Source organism: Panthera leo, chromosome C1 (assembly GCF_018350215.1).
Source record: "Panthera leo isolate Ple1 chromosome C1, P.leo_Ple1_pat1.1, whole genome shotgun sequence".
Taxonomy (NCBI): Eukaryota; Metazoa; Chordata; class Mammalia; order Carnivora; family Felidae; genus Panthera; species Panthera leo.
In genome coordinates, this window is record NC_056686.1 from 119,321,846 (window position 1) to 119,344,846 (window position 23,001).

The following is a 23,001-nucleotide window of genomic DNA, read 5'->3' on the forward strand; positions in this document are numbered from 1 at the left end:
CACGGCATAACCAAGTTGACTGTTGGCTCCATGTCAAGTGTCTCATCTGGGGCCTCACTTGAGTCCTTGATGGACTCAAAACCGTCTAGAAATTCTTTCTTCATCTCTTGTCAGTCCCTGTGTCCATTCTTCATAGAGGCTGTCCAAACCTCCACCATCTTTCAAAGTCCTCTAGCTCACCTCAGCTCCCCTCGCTCATAATAAATCGCTTAGTATATGATCAGGCGTTTCCCAAATATCTTTTGAGAGCTATTAGTATACAATGAAATATTTTAAATGTGAAGATACAACAGGTTAAGAAAAGCATTTTTCGGGGCGCCGGGGTGGCTCAGTCAGTTTGTGAGTTCGAGCCCCGCGTCAGGCTCTGTGCTGACAGCTCAGAGCCTGGAGCCTGCTTCGGATTCTGTGTCCCCCCTGTCTCTCTGCTCCTCCCCAACTCATGCTCTGTCTCTCTGTGTCTCAGAAATAAATAAACATTAAAAAACACAAAAAGAAAAGCACTTTTCAACATAAACCATACATCTCCTTTATCTCTAAGGTTGGTTATTCCTTCCAACTGCACTTCACACTACCAGCTCTCCTGTCTGGAACTGCCTTCTGCTCTGGCTTGAACCACATCACTCTTCTCTTTCTCCTCCCACTTGTGACAACACCCTCCCCACCTCCTCCAACCCCTCTGCTAACATGCCAGCATGCCTCGGATCTGTCTCCCTTCACGGTAACATGCTCCCTAGGGGATCACACCCATGCCCACAGCTTCAAGGACCATGGACATATGCCAACAATGACCTCCCCCATTTACATCCGATAACCCAGACTCAACTATCTGACTGCTTATGACGCATCTTTACCAGACGTCCCCGACACACCTGGACCTCAACTTATCAAACTAGACTCACTAACTTTACTCACTCATCTGCTTCCCTATATTCCTCTTTGCTTTACAGAAATGCCATCCACCTAGATTTCCAAAGAATAAACATTAAATCACACTTCCTCTTCCTTCACCTCCACGCTCACGTCATCAAGTTCAGATGACCTAGTCCAAAATGTATGCCAATGTTTCCCTTGCTCTTTGTTCCCCAAGTTACAATACCTCTCTGACCTCAAACATGCTCTTCATCTCACACGAATCCACACCAATGAGTGGCAATCTGGGCTGCACATTAAAACCGCCTACAGAATTTGTGAAGATCCTAAAGTGCGGGGCATACCACAGGCCAAAGATTTTAGAGTCTCCAAAGGTGGAAGCCAGGCATTAGCATTCTTTACAAATTTCCATATAATTCCAATAGGCAGCCAGATTTAAAATGTTTCCGGAACTGAAGATGTTGAGCGCACAGATTCAAAGTGCATAAACAATGAGTTAAAAGTCTTCAGCATGATGGGAGCAGCGGGAAACCAGGAACCTAGACTTCTAAGGCCTGATAAGATGTTCTGGGAGAAAAGAGCAGACTCTTCCAGATGCACAAAGCTAGGACCCTGCTACACACAGACCATCACTGGAAGAACTACCTTCTGAAGAATACACAGTTTGATTCTTCAACAACGTGGATTTGAGCTGCACGGGTCCACCTACACATGCATTGTTTTTTGATAAACAGAGTACAGTACTGTAAATGCATTTCTTCTTCCTTATGATTTTCTTAAGAACATTTTATTTTCTCTATCTTTATTACAAGAATACAGTATATGATACCAACTATTTATGTTATTGGTAAGGCTATGAGTAGTTAAGTTTTGGGGAGTCAAAAATTATACACGGATTTCCGACTGGGTGCGGGTAGCACCCCTACCCCCCACATTGTTTCAAGGGTCAGCTGTACTCCACTGTGAGCCAAGATCAGAGAGGTATTTAATACTGACCAAGTCTGGATTCCACCTAGAAAATACAAGATGTGTGAATGTATGCACCACTGAGAGGTTCCAGTGACCTTAATAAAGGTAAAATCGCTCCATGCAAAGAAATACATTTATAACAAAAGTATTAGCAGGATTCTGGCTAGTTAACTGTTTTCTTGTGCTTTTGCAGAATTTAGTCTCAGTTTTCAAGCATTCAATTTCCAGAACTTTAATAAAAGGAAGCAATGACAATGTAGCAATGTTAAAAGATGTTTACCACTTTCTTTCATTGCAAAAAAAAGATGTAATATATTCACATACTTATCAAAATATCAAAACAATTTTATTTTTGCCATCAATATCTTGTTTTCTAGATGATCTAAAAATAATTTAAGAATTCCAAAATGATAATCATTCAGTTCCTATAACACTCGACTTGGTTTCCTTTCATTATTTCTTAGCAAATTCAACCATACATGTTAATTTTATTAAATTAATCATCCGTATTAGATTCTAAGATTTACCACAGGGAAGAAAAAAAGACTCTTAACCAAGATGATAATTATATATTTAATACATCTTGCTTTTAACAGCAATTTTCAAAGTAAACACATCATAGACCTTATAACTTATTAAAGATTTATAGTGCTTACAAAGTTGATTCTAAAAATATACCTTATTTGTTCTAAATGAATAACATTATCTGGAAGATAGAATAATAAATTATAGTAGTATGTTTACCACCACTATAGTTAAGATTGTGTACATATATTCAATATGAAATCCTTTTAGGATTTTCTCACTTTCAGCCTTAAAACGTAAAAGCAGATTAAAGTTTGGCATACAAGATCTCAGACTGATAGCAATGGTTTTAAAACCAAAAATTACAAGATATCTAGTTGACGTATTATGAGAGCATGGGCACATGCACATACATTTTTACATGTACATCCTCTCTCTCACTCAACGCAGTGCGCGCGCACGCGCGCGCACACACACACACACACACACACACACACACACACACAGTAAGCAGAAAGCTCCACCCTTTTGTATCAGACAACTGCCATCAAGAAAAACTGGGAAAAATTTAACTAAAAATATGTTTAAACCACACTTACATGGTTCCAGGTGTTAGAAGGATATGCACAAAACTGTTATCAAGATCTTTAACATGCACAATATGCCATCTCAGTACATTCTTAAACAGGCTTAAACTACTCACTAATGGGCATATGAATACCTAAAAAGTGATGTGCTCATCCATTCCGCAGATGGCATTCCAATGATAATCAGTCACATGACCCAGCCTGGCTAATGTGGTTTGCTTTACAGAGCCCAACAGATTACAGAACCCAGGAGAATTAGAAACTTCATTTTGATCGGTTTGGGGTTTTTTGTGTGTTCCATGTGCAAAAGGAATGGGATTCTGTATCACAAATGACAATATCATTTAACACTTTGTGGCACTGTAAAAGGTCATTTTTGTATTTCTAAAACACATTCATTCCAGCTAAATTTCCCAATGGTACCTTCTTTTAATTATATATAGTCTCGCAGATTAGACTTAAAACAATTTAATGCTGATAACCTCTCCTGCTCAACACTTTTACCTCCAGTGTAATTCCTTTTTTGGACTCTCTCCAGTAATGCAGGTTTGAAAATGTTCTACAGACGTTCATTTTCATTATAAATTAAAACACCCAAAGCTCTCTGAGACAACATTAAGATAGAAACTAACCACACATTAGGGCACCCATAGCTCATACTGCTGTGATTAGAAAAATAAAAAGGCACAACAGTAAGCAAAAGAGAATATGCCAGCTTTCCATTTTTGTTTTTCTTTTTTTTTTGGCTTTCCTCCTATTTTATTTCACTAAGTTTATTAACAGTTCAAGCATTCTTATACTCTGCATGACAATAACAGAATATTTTGGCACATCAACATTGTGATACAATATATGGTATGTTTAAAAAATTAATTTAAAAATTTCATCTATTAATGAACATGTTTTTAATGTAGTGCATATATATTTTATAGTTATTTAAGTCAAATACATAAAGGTTTGTAACTGATTTACAGATGAAGCAATCACAGATTGCAGTAATATATGCGTATGTGCATGTATATGCATACGAGCATATGTGTGTATGTATGTGTGTGTAAATATATACATATATATGTATATATACACGTATATACTTGTGTATATATACATATATATGTGTATATACATATGCATATATATACACACACACACATACACACACACACACACATACACACACACACACACACACACACACACACACACACACACACACACACCTATACACCAATCAAGGGGAAAACTGCATCCTAGCAATTTTACAGTCTGACGTTTTGTTGGTATAGCTATCATGCCCTTTTCAGCTTGTTTTTCTGTACAAAAGATATTATTTTTGCCTTCTTCATTCCTGATGAGATTTTTCTGCGATAACTTTACATTCATACTGTAAAAATTAAAAGGTTAAAAGGTTAACAGATTAAGGTTTATTTGGGATACCAATTTCCATATAAACTAAAAATTAATACTTTATTAACACATGCCCACTTTATTTGTCAAAGAATCTGAGAGTTATGCGATGATTTGAATTAAATGACAAATGTGATAGGGAAAAAGAAAGTTCACAGTCTAGAAGCGAAAGGAGACATAGAAAATGCAGGCAAAAGACAAGGTTACTGCATTTCAAGCAAATAACAACAGTATGATTCAGATCAATCTTACAACATGAAAGGAAGCAGAATGGGTTTCTTTGAGTGCTCAGTAAGGTGAATCAGCAAAGGAAAGGTCATGAACTTAATGACAGGACTGATACAGTGAATTCAGATAATATTTTCTCAAATAGCTTTACAATTTCAAGGAAAAAATCTGTTACATTAGCAAAATCTTCTGGTCAAAACCGTTATTTTAAAAGTACAGCTATAGATGTACACCCACAATTCAAAATAAAGGAAACTAGGAGGCTTAAGATAACTGGGTGGCTAGATTATTAAAACGACAGTAACATAAGCCACTCAATTCGCCTAGCTGGCTACAACGATAAAAGTGACAGCACTTATTCATGAAACTGCTGTGGCCCTTGAATGCTTCTGTCTGACCCTTGCCATCTATGACTGGGGTTATCGACAGTGTCCTTTTTCTTTTTAACTAAAATGATCAAACACCTTGATTTGCCAGAGATGGTCCTAATTGATAACTACTGAAGCAACACAGTCACTAGTCATGTCTCTTTTCACCTTTAAAATTGTCTCTTTGATGGAGTAGAAACCTATAGATTAGTTTTTTAAAATTAGAGGATAAGTCATAGCACCTTATCCGTAACACATTTTAGTTTTTCTGTCCAGTGGTTCCTCTGACTTCTAGTATGCTTGGTTTGGAGAAGACCTGTCTCTCATCTCAATAACAGATGAAATAAGCATCAGCTTACCATTGCCAGTTGTCGACCAATGTTTCCCATTGTTATGCCTCCAGCAAAAAATATACACGGTAACCAAGAGCGAACATAGAGAAAATCTGGAGATGTATATCTAGAATAATAGAAATGTTTTTAACAACCCACCGAGGAAGTACAATGACACTTATTAATGGAAATAAGCTGTTACTCTGTAAAGTGGCTAACCCAATTTTAAAAGCTCAATTCTGAAATCATTTGTCATTTATTTTAGGAAACAAGCACCAAAAAGAATACTTACTGATAAACACCATTATAGACTAGCAGTTGAGTGACCAAGGTTGCCAAGAAAGCGATTCCTACTCCAAGGCCAAAACCACTTCTAGATCTATCAAATGTCCACCACAGTCCAATGGAGAGTGCAGCCAGTGTGAGAGACAACTGTATGTTGTTATCAAAATCCACTTTCTGAGATCTGTGTTAAAGAATCATCTTAAAACTTGTAGCCACATAACACCACCTGTTCGTTTTTCTAAAAGATGTTCCTGTTGGGACGGGAACTGATTACTTATTCCAGAGCGTGGTCAGTCTTTTCATACAACATATTGACACTGGGTGATACTAACTCTCTCTGATATTTACTAAAGATACACAGAGCACATGATAATTTCATTAACAGATCCCACCTACCTGTAATTCCTAAAAAAAAAAAAAAAAGCACTCTAACAGTCACAATTTATAAGATCAGACCCATTATTTGAGAAATGCTTTCTTGGCTAAAAATGTAACCAGAAGCCTCAGAACACAAGTATTGCTAAAGGAACATACTTTTGCTAAAAAAGAAACCAATATCACTTCTCAAACAGGTTCAGAATTACTTGAGAATCATACAAGAACTTGAAAATAGAAGAGTTGACAGCTATTTAACAGGGTACCACATTCTCTGTATGATTTACTGACAGACACATTTTATAATAATGCAGTTCAGAAACAAGAGTACCAAGGACACAGTATCCCTTTCTATTATGTCAACTGTTCTAGTTTTAATTTGTTGAGGATAAAGCCTTGAAGTGAACATTATCTTGCAACCTGCCAAGCTATTTTGGTGCCTGAGACTTTCTGGTATAGGACAGTTTGCTCAAATGATATTTTATTTCCGTCACCTACTTAAGCATCTATTCACAAATGTACGGCCCTTTTCTACTCCAAAATCTCTGGGCAAAACGAAGCTTTACAAATTCAATTTTCTCATTTCTTTGCTAGAGGATTACACTAAAGGAATTAATTTCAAGTATCATTAAAAGGGCATTATCTATGTCCCAAAGGCCACATCTTGGCACTATATCCAGCTCCCCAGGGGAGACTAGATATTTCGCCAAGCTAACTGGCCATGCTGCAACTAGAGAAGAGAGAAGAAGTTCAAAAAATGCATACAAAACTATTTCTTACTTCCTTTTGACATCCTGTTGTTTACCACCATCCCCCTTCCCCCACCACACCATCTGGTATCTCCAAAACCTGGAATTCAGGTTTGCTTAACTCCTCAGTATCCGAGGGCTATTGTTGGCCACTCCCTCAAGGTCATTTCTTGATTAGGCTTGACTTAACAAAAAACCTATAGTTTATTGTATGCTTTCTGGAAAAGCTTCCTTATTCTTTAGCAGGCATTATACCTAAAACTCCAAAGAAAAGGTTATATGCTCTGATTTTTCTATGCAATAAACATGCTTTTAAAGAGCAGAATTTGATATTAACTGAGTGCTACCTATGATAACTAAATTAACTTCATTAAGGGGCAAAGCAAAATAAGGTAAACAGGTAAAACACATTAATCTGAAAAATAGTACCATGTCATTTCTCAAATCTAAGGGACCTAATATCAAGTCTACGTTATAAATTTATGCTAAAATTTTGCAAACATTTTGGATTTTACTTAAAGGGCAGGCAGAACAGTTAAAAATTGCTATATTCAAGTGTTTCATTGACAGAGAAAGAAGATGACCAAAGCAAAAAATTTAAATTAGACATATAAAGGTTTTTAAATCCCAGAAAAGGCTATTTAAATGTCTCTATTCAAAAACACCTGAAACATCTACAGTAGAGCCATCTAATCTACCAGTTGGAGAGGAATTTACACGCTTATAGGGCTCTGGAATAGAAGAAGCAGCCCTTCATAGACTCAAGTCAGGATCTCCGGGATCTGGTCTCAGCTCTGTCCTAGCCTTGCGGTATGAACGCTTTAGCAAAGTACCCAACCCCTCCAGCTTTCATTTGTCTTACTATCTTTATAAAGAAAATGTAGAACTGGGTGATTTCTAGTTGTCCTCTAGATAGAATATTCCAGGAGTCTATCTTTTTAAACCCTTCTAATCACTAGATTTGTTTGTCATAAAATCCTAAATCTCAAAGATGTCACCAAGCTAAACATGTTAGGAAATTCTTTCATGTAAAAGGAAATGGGAAACCAAAATAATAACCGCCACTGAGGGCCTTCCAAATTCACAGAGCCCTAAGGGCTAACACAATTGGGAAGAGAAAGGCCATGTGTTTGTGGAATCAAGGACCCTATCGCTTGCCTCCATTCCTCCTCCCAAGCCTTTCCAGAATACCTCAGTATTTTCTGTAAAAGACAAGGAATCTACCTGCCACGTGACCGACAAGGAATCTACCTGCCACGTGACCTCGCCTCTCTCCAGCTAACTGCCAGCCCTGAGCCTGGTACAGAGCCACAGGAGGGAACCCTGGGCAGCCTGGCCCGCATTCCACGCTCATCCCCGCACCAGAGCTCCTGCCCCTCCACTCTCTAAGCCACATCTTCTAGAAAAGGGATGACTGAACTAGCATGTCCCAGACTCTCTTTTACAAAGGAAAGTCAGGGGTGGGGGAGAAGAGAAGCAGGGAGGATGACAGGATAAAAACCTTATGAGGCCAAAAACGTTTGTTCTGGGGTTGACATTTTTCTCTGTGCTGTGGGGGAGAAGACAGTGGGGAGAAGGGAAACAGAGGCCACTTCACCCTTCTAGCAAGGACACTATAAAAATACTCATTCAGGGGCGCCTGGGTGGCTCAGTTGGCTAAGCATCCAACTTCGGCTCAGGTCATGATCTCATGGTTCGTGAGTTCAAGCCCTGTGTCAGGCTCTGTGCTGACAGCTCAGAGCCTGGAGACTGCTTCAGATTCTGTGTCTGTCTGTCTCTCTCTCTTTGCCCGTCTCTCACTCGAGCTCTGTCTCTCTCTCTCTCTCAAAAATAAACATTAAACAGATTTTTAAATAAAAAAACCCAAAAAAATAAAAATACTCATTCATCACAAAATAAATTGTCAGAATCCTTAAATGATCAAATTTTAAAAATATGTACCTTAGGCAAAAAAGTTCTTTTTGGTCAATGTCCAAGCTGAATATTTTCATTATGCCACCTTTAAGGACATTTATGTGGTTTGCTGGCATTGATTAGAACCAATAGATGAGTCTGACTTTTTCTGAAAAAATTACAGGTTCCTTAAGTTAGAAACAAACTAAAAAAAAAAAAAAAAAAAAGAAGCCAGCATGAAGCCACCACATGTCCTTCTTGGCAAGTCTTAAATGAAAAAAGAGGAAAGAAATCCTTTGAAAATGTACCTGTTTCAATCTCAGAGTTACTGAAACTATACGGAAGTAATGAAGTAAGCTAATTTAAGAAAAACATGCACAGTTTTTAAACATGAGAAGTTTCTAAATGATACTGAAGATGTAAATGAAAGGCTCTACCCCTCCCTGTAAGCCCACAGCTGCTCCTGTGATGTTTCAACAACACGGCACACATTCTTTTTCTGGCTAAGGAGACACAGCACAGTTTGACAACAGTGAAGTTGCAAGGGACTGTTTAACCTTTGGTTTGTTGGAGCTGCTTTGTGATTATGCATTTTGTTACAGCGGAAAGGATACAGCGCTGGCATGATTTATACCAACAAAGACGGCTACGCACCGCATCACACTGGACCACTCTCTTTTAAATTTATGTGGTTCTCCTAGATGCCTGTCAATGCAGGGGTATAATAACCCAATCACAGCTGTGGAAAAAAGGAGAAAAAAAAAATTAAGTCATCTCCAATGCTATACCGGCAAAACTTAAGCTAAAAGAGCTACAACCCCCATAACCATTTGAAAGACTGTTTAAAAAGCTCTTCAAGTTACTTAACATCAATCACGGATATTTTTAAACTTACGTCCCAAAAGAAAAAAGATACCACCGCTGAAGAAAGCGCTGTAAATGCTTACCACAGTATCCTCAACTGTAACTGGCAGAGCACCATTTCAGTGCATGATTCACAATTTAGCACTTTGCACTAGATGATTCATGCTACTTTTCTACTACTACTATCCCTGAGATTTGAAAAGCATCAAACCAGTTGGCAGTTAAGCAATGTTCTCTCTAAACTACATAACCATGAAACATGCTATATAATGCCACAAACTATCTAAAGCAAGCTAGAAGCGTAAACGCATATAATAAGCTCATCACACACACCGTGCTCGTTCGGATGGCGATGGCTGTCCTGCTACACAGATTATCTTAGTTCCTCCAGCTTGTCTCCTGCACCCAGTGCTGGGTCCCAACGTTCCCCTGCACCCTGGCCCTCTAATGAGACTCTAGGTCATATTGTCAAAACGGGGAAACTTACAACAGAAATCTACATTTGAGCCTCCTTCTGCACATAGAAAAAACTTAGGAAATATAATCTGTAAGAACTATAAATTTCAGTTAAAATTTAAATTTACTCTTAAAAAGATAAGGAGGAATGATTTTAGTACATTTCTTAGTTTTGGAAAAAACATCTTTAATGTTAACTGTGTAGTTATGAATAACTATGCAAAATGTCTATGATTGAGACTCAGAATACTTGCACCCGATTTTTAATTAAAATACTTGTCAAACTTCAACATTTTATTCATTTAATGGGAGAGGATTTTAAAAGCTAAGTCGGTCATTAAAAAAAGACCTTAATGAATCAAAACAGTCTTCAGCAAGTTATAAGGAAAATGTACTTTTACAGATTAAATTAAACAGGAAATAGCTAGGCAGCTTTGATTTGCTAAACTTCCTACAAACAGAATGGATATGTTGCCATTAAGTTAAAGACACAACTGTTACAATAGTTGAAAGCATGTTTAGAAGGTCCAATGCTACCTATGATGTATCTTGAAATTACTGTACCAAGATCTGAGTGCCTGAGGACCAGGAACCCCTGCCTGGCCCGGCAGTGGCTAGCTGTACCTTAACAAATGATGCATCCAATCATTAAGGAAAAATGGAAATCAATTAATATCACAAATCGCAGGCTAGCAGACCAGTGGAGCAGTCTACCATCTGGAGGTGAGCTGCTACAATGATATATCTGTGTCCTAATCTACAAATCTGAAAGCGCTCTCCTGAGTTAGGCTTTTGCTGAGCATAGCGGGTTCGCAGACCATCAAGAGATTAACAACAAATTTCAGCCATGCAGACCTCCAAAATCTGTTAGTAAATTTAAAACTTTCATATCCTATTCCTATTTAAAAGGCTCGGCTCTAAAATCCTGTGAGGTTAACTGACAGCACTTCCAAATTTCTACAAAATTAAAATGGCACCAAGCATGCCTAACAGTTGAAATATATCTAAATGAATGTTACCTCTTTTTTTTTTTTTTTCTCAAGGGGTCATGAAACTAACAGCTCATATCATTCCTCACTCTCACTCTCCCTCTCCTCCCTCTGCCTGTTGCTGAGTGAAATCAACTAAGATCAGGCATTCCAAGTCAATTTTCCTCAGCAGCTGATGCCATAGGTAAAGAATTATCACATAGAGAATACTGACGTGTGTGCAAAGAAATAAGTAAAATTGACTAGATTTGTATGCATGTGATGTCAGACTCACAAGGGAGAGACAACTGAGGAGAGAAAGCAAAAACACAAAAAGGAATTTAAACTGCCACGCTGCCAACCTTGGGATTTGCCAATAAAAATCAAATCCATTGAGTATGCATGGTTCTCGGATGCTCCCTGAGAAGGAGAATTCAAGGAAGCCTGTCACTTCCCATTAAATGTCTTCTTCCTTCCCTTTAAATAAAGGCATGGCAGAGTCTGATCACAATATCTACATACAGCTCAGTGAGGCTCCACTGTTTGAGAGCTCAGCAGAAGTATGTCTGGGCCTCTTTTCCTCTTTCTCCACTTTCTTATCCTAACAAGAGAGACCGTTAAAATCGTGCCAGTGTAACATTACATGCAAACATCATCCTGCTTAATCGCAGGGTTCTCTGATGCAAACTAACACTGCTTGGGATAGATTTAAGTTATTTCCCAGGACCAGTTACAGCCTACCAAGCCAAAACCAGAATAAGTTTGTAAGACATCAATATTAAGTCATCATGTTTTCTGGATGGAAGTGTGTTTAATTCAGTGATACACTACAAGGGACAGTGAAATCAAATGTTTTGCAAGGAAAGGGGGCTGAAAAAACAAAGCCACTGAACGAGATAGACTTTCATGGAAAACAGCTACAGGATAAGCAACGTTCCATTCAATAAATACTTAAGCTCCCATAATGTGTCTCGTTCTTGACGTTTGCTGGGGATTTGAAAAGAAAAAAGAGCAAAACACGATCCCAGCCCCAAAGTGATCACAGCAACAATTCAATACAGTAATACGTTAGGGGTAGCACTGACAGTGCCTGGTGGGGGCCCAGTCCTCTCTTGGCATGTGCTGAGGGAAAGTGGGGTGCTGAGGTTTCAGGAAAGCTTTACAGAAGAGGTGGCCCTGAGGCAGCAGCGCTCAGCAGGTCAGCGTGTGGAAAGGGCTTTCTAATCCAAGGGAAGCATTTGAGGAAAAGCACGGAAATTGCCAAATACCCACTATCACCTGCAAGTTGTAAGCTTCAAGCAAAAAGGGAGCTTCAGAAAGCCTCAGAGGAAGATAAAAGTCGGCAAGGGCCATATCAGAGACTTCACCCTGCAGATACTGGGGAATCAGGAAATAATGCCATCAAGTTTGAACCAGATGGTTCAAACCAGATCTGGTTTGAACCAGATAGAGCGTGTAGGAACACGCTCCTACAGTAGCACCAAGTGCACCACACAGGACGGGGTAGCAGGCAGAGTTCAAAATCAGAAGCCAAAAAGGAAAAAATTGAAAATTCCCATCAGACTGGTAGAGGGCCTGCCTGGACCAAGAAAGAGACGGAGGAAACACAGAAGTTGGACACTTGGAGGTAAGAGCGGGAGAAGTCTTGCGGAGCTCCCCAGGAACTGGGTAAATGACTGCCTGGCCAACCTGGAAAGATTTGTTTTTTCTTTTTACATTAGACATTAGCTTCATGGTTTGAACATAATTTGGTTACTTAGGATTTTTCGAGTCAGTTTCTCCAGTTAATGTTACTCACACAATGATGGTTATCTTTTTCCTCTATTCATTCTTCAGAAAGATTCCTTTGCAGCCCTCGGTAACATTCAAGAGGTTTCTAACTGATTCTAACGCACTGCACACACAGAGAAGTTAATCAGCTTGAAACACCAGCCATTATTAAATTAAAAAATAGAGAACCATAAAAAGGAAAATGAGAGCAAAGGCAATTTACGAGACTTCTCTACTGGGTGTCCCTCTAGAAGCATGGCTAGCCAATTTTCTGGCACTGTGTTATAGGGAAAGGTAGCAAATAACCAGGGGCCCTTTGGTTTGCATGTACAAAGTGGTGATTCTGGAGAACCTCCAGAAGGGAGCTCAATCTATGAATATTGTTGGACAGGAAAATGAAAGTACAATTTTCAGTTTTTCTGACTTAAGATGGTTAAGAACCTAGAGAGTTTTGAAAATGCATTCCAGCACATGTACAGAAAAACATATACATACTTTGAACGCATATCAACTTGTATGCGCTATGTTTCTTATACCACTGACTTTTTATTTCCTTGATACTTTCCCTAAAATTGGGGGCAGGAGGGGCAGAAATCCATTTTCTACCTTTGGCAACTTTCACAAATCTGGTACTTTGCTCTCATTTACTAAATACCATGACCTACCCAACAAAATCAGTAGCAGGGTTAACTGGAATCTAGATTTCCAAATGCCTCTCTACCTTCACTTGCTCAGTTACCTCGTGGAATGCACTGCTTTCAGAAGAAACACTTAAGTAAGAAATGTAAGTGTAAATACCCCAAACGGAGAGCTGTGAAGTTTGCAAGTGTGACAAACCTAGTGGCTGGGGAAAGGAAGGAAAGTAGGGACAAAGTGACTGAAATGCAGCATTAACATTTGGAATCTTCTTTCCTAAATATGAGTTTGTGGCAAAAGTGCCCACACCACAGCGGGGGACACAGCCCCTGGTCCTCTCCTTAATGGAGGTACAATGAAACCTCAGTCAAGTTCACTTGCCCCCCCGCCCCCACACACCCCCCCATCCACGAACATACATCACACAACACTATGTTCCATCCAAGCCTGGCGCTTCATCTGCAAGCTTCAAGAGACACCCTGAGGAGAGGGAAGTGTGAGTAGCTTTCTCTTCCCCTTCTCCAGCATGTGACATCTGACCTAGCTGCACCACTCACTGGCCCTCAGACCCTGGGCTCACGGATACCCTCTCTTTATCTCAGGTTCCTCATTCCCCCAAAGGAGGCACAATGCCAAAATATCACTCCCAAAGTTGCCCTACACATCCCTGGGGTTAAGGGATGTGCCTAGCGTGTGAGGAGGCATTCAATAAGAATTTCTCTCCCCTGACCTTCCTTTTGTCTATCCTGAAAAGATGTGTTCTTCCAAGTCCCAAAGAGCTTCAATTAGTAGCCAGACAGCAGCTATACCATAGGAGAAAATAAGCAAACCAGGGGTGCCTGGGTGGCTTGGTCAGTTAAGCGTCTGACTCCTGGTTTTGGCTCAGGTCATCTCACAGTTCAGGACATGAACACCCAGCGTCGGGCTGGGTGCTGACAATGTAGGGCCTGCTTGGGATTCTCTCCCTCCTTCTCTCTGTCCCTCCCTCCCTCTTTTTCTCTCTCTCAAAATAAATAAATAAACTTAAAAAAAAACTAGAAAAAGATGGTGGGAAAACTTAATTTTTGTCTTTTGAGTTTAGATGAAAGAAAAGAAAATATATGAGGGCTAGTAGATATGACAGAGAATGATAAAATATAATTTTGCTTTCTCCTGTATTTGGACTAGTTTGCCTATTCTCTCAGAAAATGTAATGATCTTGGGGCCACTAAGAATCTCTGCCTTTACAAACCTTAATGTGAATATTGTGATAGCGACATCGATTCATAAACCACACTGGAACCTTACGACAAAAATGCCCTTCAATCCATGCAATTGTCCACTAAATTCCACGAGGTCATTCTAAAACATCTCACACCTAACTCCTCACTCTTCAACCTCCAGCTCTGGGATGGAAGTCAAGAAGGATCTACATTAACTGCAGTGTTGCTGATATTAAATATGAGACACCAAGTGGACATTCCAAAAAGCAATTTCTCTCTCGATCAGAATTTTCTTCTACCACACAATGATGGCTCCCTTCTATCACTTTCTTTTATATTATTAATCTATTGGTCTCCGTCATTGGAAAAAGCTAAAGAGTATCCATTATGGAAGCTCGGTATTACAAAGGCTTTCTGAAATGCTCCACCTTATTCATTACACATTGTCCACCAAAAAAGATCTACAATAACTCCTGAAATAGGATAACAATTTTTAAGCAAAGAGAATCTACCTTACATATCTCTTTAAGTATTCTCTATTCTTAAGCTACATCTGAAACCAAGATACCAAGAAGAAAGCATGTCCAAAAATCTAAAAAATAATAACATGAAGCTTTAATTTTTTTTTAAGTTGATTTATTTACTTTGAGAGCTGTGCACACACACACTCAAGCGGGGGAGGGGCAGAGAGAGAGGAGCAGAGAGAAAGAATTCTGAGCAAGCTCCACACTGTCAGGATGTGGGGCTCAAACCGACAAACCATGAGATCATGACCTGAGCTAAAACCAAGAGTCAGACGCTTAACTGACTGAGCCACCTAGCGCTCCGAATTTGGGTGATTTTGAAAGTAAATTATTGCCCACATGAAGCTTTAAACTTGAATACAACTACTCCATCTTTAAAGTTTTCATCTACTTCAAAAACAAGGCCATAACATACACAGATCCAACCCTTCAAACCAAACAGTGACAATGATCATCAAAATAACTCAGAGTAAGACTTAATATGAGGTGGGTCGAAGAAAGGATAAAATTAAGAAGTTAAAAGCCTCAACCTGAAGGCAAGCAAGATTTGTTTTAGGATTAAATTTTTTTTTATTTTTTTTAATGTTAATTTATTTTTGAGAGAAAGAGAGAGACAGAATGCGAGTGGGGGTGGGGGGGCAGAGAGAGAGGGAGACTCAGAATCCAAAGCAGGTTCCAGGCTGCGAGCTGTCAGCACAGAGCCCGATGCGGGGCTTGAACCCACGGACCACGAGATCATGACCTGAGCCGAAGTCGGACGCTTAACTGACTGAGCCACCCAGGTACCTCTTAGGATTAAGTTTTTAATGTTCACAGGTCAGACAGAAATCAGACACGCTGGTACCTACCCAGTGATTCCATTTACATTACATTACATTGTCCCTACTAATCTAAGGACAGAAAGATCAGTGGAAGCCTGAGGCTGGGGGTGGGGAATGGACTGCAAGGGGGCACAAGAGAGTCCGTGGGTGACGGAAATGTGCCACAGACGGGCTGTGGTGGTGGGTCACACAACTGCACGCATTTGCCTAAACTCATCACACCACTCATTTAAAACGGGTCTGCCGTACTGCATTTAAATTAAAGCCAGGAAAAATAAGTCCTGCTCAGACAACATCAGAACTCATGTGCCCTGCTTGCTTCCTTTCTAAGCATCACAGAAGCAGCCTACACATACCTGAGGCTGTGCCACAGCAGGGCGGCACCCACCACGCTGAAGAAAAGATGCTCGCGATCACGTCGGGCGGAAAGAGCGTCACATTTCTCTGAATCTGAAGTAAATTTAACACTAATGCAAGAAACACTCCAATAAAAAACAGCACCACTCCACGAATCATCAAGTTCACGCTCCTGCTAGTGATAGATGAAATATAGGGGCCGCGCTTTTTGGTCCCAGGCGACTCTGTCTTTCCTTCTGCCATGGTTTCATAAGTTCAGTAAACCGGCAAGACAAAAAAAAAAAAAAAAAAAAACCTTCCCAGCGGAAAAACCAAATGTCTGTGAATCGAAGCAGGCCGGTGATCCTACAGTTACAGCATCTTGTCCTAAAAGAGGACCTACCAGAAATCCTGCAAGAGATAAGAAACAAGAAATCAATGTTTGTCTAATAAGTGATCCTGCAATTTTTCTGATTTCAATACTAATTAATTCCAAAGTACTAATAATGAAATGACAAGCTTATATATTTATGTAAATTAGTTACTTACTGAATAAGAAGTGACTTAAAAAGGATTTTTTAGGCATGATGTAATAAAAAAGTGTTTTTTTTAATTTACCTGTATTTATATATTTACCAGGACAGAACAAGTGACCTGTGAGGCTCACAGGTTAGATGAATAATAAAAACAACTTGCCCCACCTCGGAGAAGAGCAGAGCAGGGTACCTGAGACAGTACCACCAGAGTCTGGAAGATTAAAATCCAGGTTTCTGTTTCTTCTACCTAAATCTCCAACCCTATCAGTTACAACAGACGGGCCTGGAGATTTAGGTAAAAATCTGTATACTTTACAAACGATAAAAGAATTAACATATAACATCAACATATTCTGACTGAAAATTGTGTAATGCCCACAATAACATGTGACTTGCTCATGAGGATGACCTCCCGAGGGGAACAACATGACCTGTTTTACTGTTTAACACTTATGTATTTGAATTTTCGTGCAAGAGCATCTTACAAAACACAGACCACCACCCACTCACCTACATACACATCAAGCACAGAAACCAGACCTGGCCTGCCCTCAGCAGGCCACAGCTGTGTCCCACCCCTGCCTGGACCCAGTCAGCCCTGATTGCAACCCCAGGAGCTTTTGTGATAAATCTTTAATAGGAAGCAGAAGAAAGGACACGAAGAAGATGAAGGGTAATCCATGGCTGGACTCCAAGGAGTCTGAGCCACACGGCTCTTGACTCCCAAAGCTTAGAACTGTGCCAGTACCATCAGTCTAGGTATCTGTTCCTCTAACCAAAGCAATCTTTCCTTTGTGTGTGGCAAATAACATCTGATGCAAAGTGATCTTTCCTTTGTGCGTGGCAAATAACATTTGATGTATTCTACGAGCAAACAAAACCCATGTGTAAACTGGGTACTGGGGAGGGGGTGCTGACTTTAGAAATAATCAGTGTAGGGGCACCTGGGCGGCTTAGTTGGTCAAGTGTCTGACTCTTGATTTCATCTCAGGTTGGGATCCCTGGGTTGTGGGATTGAGCTCCACATCAGGCACGGTGCTGAGTGTGGAGCCTGCCTGGGACCCCCTCCCTCTCCTTCTGCCCCTCTCCCGCTCACACGCATGGGCATGCACGCTCTCCCCCTCTTTCTCTTAAAAGAAAAAAAAAAAATTCAGTATGAAAATGAGAATATCTGTGAGTCCTAGTAACTTTCACAGCCTATCAGTTCCATGTGATTAACACAGACAAAAGACGTTTTTTTTTTTTCCCTGAACCTCTGCCACATCCAAAGCTCTGTGCCCAACACTCACAGAGGGAGTTCTGTCCTCAAACTAGTCCTCACAAACCTAACTTGGTCTACAGCATAACTGAGCTCTACAGCTTAGAGGACTACAGAAAGCAGTATGTATTATGGCTGATTCATGGGAAAATATACTCCAATACCAACTCAAAAGTCTAGAAAACACCTCCTGATCCGCTTTTGCAGACTCTTCCTTGCTGTCGTATCCTGCATATTAGCATGCCGTATGTTCTCTTTACTTTTGCCAAGGTGTTCAGTAGCCACAGAATTCTTCATCATCATCATGGTCATGACTACTGACATAGCACCCACTGATGGAGGGCCTACTCCATGCCAGACGTAGTTAGCTCGAATCTTCAAAATCATCCAAAGGTTAAGTATTACCATCCTCATTTCACAAATGAAATACAAAGTCAAAGAGATTTAGCAAAACTTGCTTATCGTCACATGACATGCAGTATCAGAACTGGAATTTTACCTTAGGTCGGACTCCAAAGCCCATCATCCTCTTCCCTCTAAACCCTGAGTCCCATTCCAGCCCAACTGCTCAGACTTGTTTTTCAGCACATGGATACATGTAAGGGTATTTGGTCAGTTAAAAGATGATAGACATGGAAAAACTAACTCAAGTGTAAGAGATTGTCAACATAAGTGGGCAACTGTATAATAGCACAAAGATCGTAAGTGTACCAATGTCTTGAAATGTCCTTTACATCAAAGTGTGAAAAGATGTTTCCAAGAAGAAAAAATCCTATGGCCAGTTTGCATACTGTGTAACACCAACGTTTACTGTGTAAGTTCCTTCACTTCCCAGACTTCCAGCAGACACAGTAACCCGCCCCAGCTCCTGCTGTTAAAACAGCCACTCGAGCACAAAGAGTGTATATACATTTTAAGTGGCCCCAATTCCTCTAGCAAATCATTTGTTTATGTCTGTGCTTTTTCCAAAAGCGAGTTAATGGCAAAGCGTATGTGGCATTGAATTATGTTTCCAAAAGAGCAAAATAACTTCAGCTTTAAAAAGCGTTGTTCAATTGTGCCAGGCTCAGCTCACAATCACCAGTGTTTGTCAGAGGGCACTGGCATTTTGGGCAGGACAATTCCTTGTTGTGTGGAACTGCCCTAAGCATTGCAAAACACTTAATGTCCCTGGCTCGTCCCCACTAACTGCCAGCGCATGCCCCCTCCCCCACTTGAGACAACCAAAAATGCCCCTACGTAGATTTCCAAATGCCCCCAGAGGGCAGTGCCCTCCCACTAAGAGCCACCATTGCTACAGACTATTTCCTCAAGCTAGAGACTTTCTAAACTATTTACGTGATTCTACCATAGACGTTTATTCAACCTTCCCTGGCAATGCTTGTTTGTAGTCTCCTACTTCACCCCAAAAGCATTCATTCTTTAAAAGTAACACAGTATTTGTTTGGTGTTTGAGTGTTTTTTAAAAGCTAATATTTTGGGGCGCCTGGGTGGCTCAGTCGGTTGGGCGGCCGACTTCGGCTCAGGTCATGATCTCGAGGTCCGTGAGTTCGAGCCCCGCGTCGGGCTCTGTGCTGACAGCTCAGAGCCTGGAGCCTGTTTCAGATTCTGTGTCTCCCTCTCTCTGACCCTCCCCCGTTCATGCTCTGTCTCTCTCTGTCTCAAAAATAAATAAACGTTAAAAAAAATTAATTAATTAAAAGCTAATATTTTAAAAATCCAAGAAGCTGACTTTGATGACTATATAATAATATAATAGTATATAATTACTGGAGACAAAAATAAAAGAGTGCTTTAGAATCACAGTATCCTAAAATTTAAGAAACAGAAGGGAACTGAGAGACCATCTCTATTCTAGGGGGTATGTCAGCCTGATGCAAAACAAAACAAAAGAGTTGTGTGTGTGTGTGTGTGTGTGTGTGTGTGTGTGTGTGCGCGTTTTTCTGCAGAGTTCCACAATTTATACCAAGTACTCAAAAAGTCGATGATCCAAAAGAAAAGTTAAGAACCAGTGATCTAACAGTTTTCTCATTTTACCAGCATAGCAAATGAGACCCAAAGTGGTCAAATGAGGGGACAAGATCAAGACTGTACTACTGGATCTTGCTACCACGGATGTGTAAAGCGTACTCCTGGAAATGACCAGACTCATCAAAGGGATAAGAAATTCCACAAGCTCACTCACTCCCTACTATCCAACAGCTAAGTTCCTAAAAAAAAAAAAAAAAAAAAAAATGCTGTTTATAGTATCAGTCACACAACAGGGAAGTGAGTTATTTAAATTAAAGCTCTTGGAATTAAGTATCCCCCAATTTGTTTACTTTTACGTAAAGTTCAGTTTTCTGATTACATATTGGAATTTTTTTTTCAAAACAAAATGTACCTATAACTTTAAATATTACTGTTACATCAACGATAAATTTGATTCTTCACCAATTTTTTTTTTTAAGTCTAGATTTGAAAACTTTAGATTACTCAACAAGTAATTTGCTGATCAGGGAAGAAGTCTTTGGTATAAAGATTTAAAGAACAGTCCCTCAACAGATCCTCAACAATAATCCTGGTAAGTAGGTAAGCGTATTTAATCCCCATTTTACAAAACAAAAAATGTTAAGTAACTTTCTGAGATCATAACACTGTATCCTAAGTAGTATCAGGACTAGCACTCTCCCCCACCTCCCCAACACTCTGGCTTCATGTACAGTTCTTTCTCATTTCACCACACTGCCCCATCTACGAACATCATACAAAAACAATCCGTGTGCCACACAAGTGGCAGCTTTTAAAGTCATACTGATAAATACTGTTAATACCAAAACAATGCGTGGGTTTTTTCCCAAAAATTAACAAAGAAAAATCTCCCACGGCACATAAAAAGCTTTTAATCTTCCTTGAGTCCTGACCTACAGTTTCTATAAAGTACACTACCGAACAAAAAGAAAAATAGTTCAGACAGTTTAGATACATCAATAACAAATCATCAAAACTGGAAAAACATTAGTTCAGGTATATGACTGCCTGTCATATAATAAAATTAAATCACTACTGCACATCTTTTGCATCATGTGCTCTCTTAATTATAATGGCATTCTCAACATAGAATAAGCATAAACATCAAGAAAAACACACTTACATCAATGCAAAAGTTTAACTCTCCTTAAATAAAAGCACACGGATGTGAATCATAGTCCAGGGACACTAAAACTTGAGAAAGACAGACATGTGTGCCTTGAAGACACTGCGATTCATCTTTCCTTTCTACGTCAACATCCAAACACAGAAACCATTAATCAGGCAGCACTCACATCCCATTACTACTTTTAAATGTCAAATCTCAGTCATTAAAAAGGTTACACTATCATTTGGGAATAATTTTCTGATAACGATGAAAACAACTGGTCTCCAAATTTCTGAACTACATTTGATCCTCTCCTTTACTGCCCGATCCACACTTATATAAAAGCAACAGTTGTCAGTTTAAAAAGAATCAACCCCTTTCCCAAATGTACACGATTCACTGTTTGGTCACTTTATGTCAGATGTGTACTGAGAAGTACAACAAATCACACTCGTCAACGGAATGTCCAGAGAAAGAATCAAAGGGGGAAAACAGGAAGAGTACGTGACTAATATTTTTCTGTGGAGATCCTATAATTCAGGGAGCCTATAATCCCTTCACTCATTTTCACTCACTGGATGGCAATCAGAGCCAAGCGCCAACGTTGGAAAACAATCTAGCCACTGCCTGCTTGGCTGCCTTCATTTTTCCTGTACTTAGGACTGGAGCACGCCTTCCCCTGCAATCTTCAGCTCCATCGCAATACTGATCTGGGCCAGTTTCCGTGGCGCAGCTGTCCAGTCTACCCATTCCTTCTTAAAGCATCTCCTCACCAATCCTACAAAATAGTAAGCTCTTCATGGTATATTTTCCTGGTCTAGGGAGCTACACCATACTTTCATAACTTTTTCCCAACACTAACAGGGCATGGGGTCACGATCACTTGTTTTATTAGCACACTTCTCCCCACCCCCCTCCTCCTCTCCTATCATCCACACCGCTTTCCTTTTCCAGATTGCCAATCCCCACTGAGCAACCCTAAAATCCCAGTAACTATCACCAACCGACTTCTACGTCCTGACAAGAGTTCTCTCTGCATTTACCCACACACGTACTCCAAAGGTGTCCAATTCCAATCCAAAATGCCAAAGTCCCACTCCTCAACCCAATATCAACACATCTTTCTGCGGATTCTAAACTTACTACAAAACCTACCTTTTGGATCCATCCCCTTCCCAAACCTGAGTCTCTCTGGCTACAAGCTTCCCAAGTCCTGACAGCTCTATGCTTGACAGCTCGCCGACCTCCACCCTCATCAGATCTCCAGGGTCGCCCTTCGCGGCGTCCTCCAGCCTTCTTTCCTCTCGGACACTCTTCCACTGTCCGGGGAGCTTGGGCCTCTCCTATGACCTCCGCCCGACCCCGCTTGTCCCCTTCCGCACCTCCCCGACCCTTCTCCAGGTAAGCGGAGCCCCTTGCCCTTCAGGCCCCATCTGTGGTCCTGGCTACCCGCATCTGCCAGCAAGGTTCCCAGGATGCAAAATCACAAGCAGGTCCTCTCCCCGAAGGCCATCCCCCTCCCCAGGCCGCTTCCCTCAGCACCAAGTCCCCCGCGCTTCGCAAGGGTACCCCAACTCACCCCCGCCTCCGCCATCTTCTGGGACCGGCTCCCGCCCCCCTCCGGCTCTTCCTCCTCCCCTCCCACAACTCCGCCCGACCTCCACTGCGCCTGTGCCGTCGACGAGGAGGTGCTCCGACAATCGGGGCAGAAGAACTTCCGGTTCCTACCGGCACCAGTCGGTGGGCCCGCGAGACGGGGCAAAACGGCTTCCGGTCTTCGCGCAATCCGAGGCCGCTGGTAGGCGTGGACTGTTTAGACGGTGGGAGGTGGCTGGGTCAGCTGTTGTTTGCTGCTCAGGCCACCGTGAGTTGTGACGAGTCTCCAGACCCTGGGGGCGGTGTGAGAGAATCGCGCGCTGACACA

General features: G+C 40.7%; 1 protein-coding gene across 2 annotated transcripts; it reads right to left on the bottom strand.

Annotated features, from left to right (window-relative positions):
• Positions 1-1,689: 1,689 nt before the first annotated feature.
• INSIG2 (insulin induced gene 2) lies at positions 1,690-22,730 on the bottom strand. 2 transcript variants are annotated; one of them, XM_042948497.1, is made up of 6 exons: positions 22,657-22,730; positions 16,186-16,576; positions 9,203-9,327; positions 5,579-5,745; positions 5,314-5,413; positions 1,690-1,882 (listed from the first exon to the last, which is right to left on the bottom strand). In XM_042948497.1, the coding sequence occupies exons 2-6, from the start codon at positions 16,427-16,429 to the stop codon at positions 1,856-1,858; spliced, it is 663 nt and encodes a 220-aa protein (XP_042804431.1). In that variant the 5' UTR covers positions 16,430-16,576; positions 22,657-22,730; the 3' UTR covers positions 1,690-1,855. The 2 variants fall into 2 exon arrangements, with proteins under 2 accessions (XP_042804431.1, XP_042804430.1); XM_042948496.1 differs by lacking the exon at positions 1,690-1,882 and adding an exon at positions 4,112-4,335 and having other exon boundaries at positions 22,657-22,729.
• Positions 22,731-23,001: the final 271 nt, after the last annotated feature.

What these genes read in the sequence shown, in the direction of transcription:
- INSIG2 (XM_042948496.1), bottom strand. Translation starts at nt 16,429, where the DNA reads ATGGCAGAAGGAAAGACAGAGTCGCCTGGGACCAAAAAGCGCGGCCCC. An exon ending in CTGCTGTGGCACAGCCTCAG is followed by an intron (nt 9,328 to 16,185) that starts GTATGTGTAGGC and finishes TTTTTTCCACAG; the next exon opens with CTGTGATTGGGTTATTATAC. An exon ending in GTCTATAATGGTGTTTATCA is followed by an intron (nt 5,414 to 5,578) that starts GTAAGTATTCTT and finishes CTATTATTCTAG; the next exon opens with ATATACATCTCCAGATTTTC.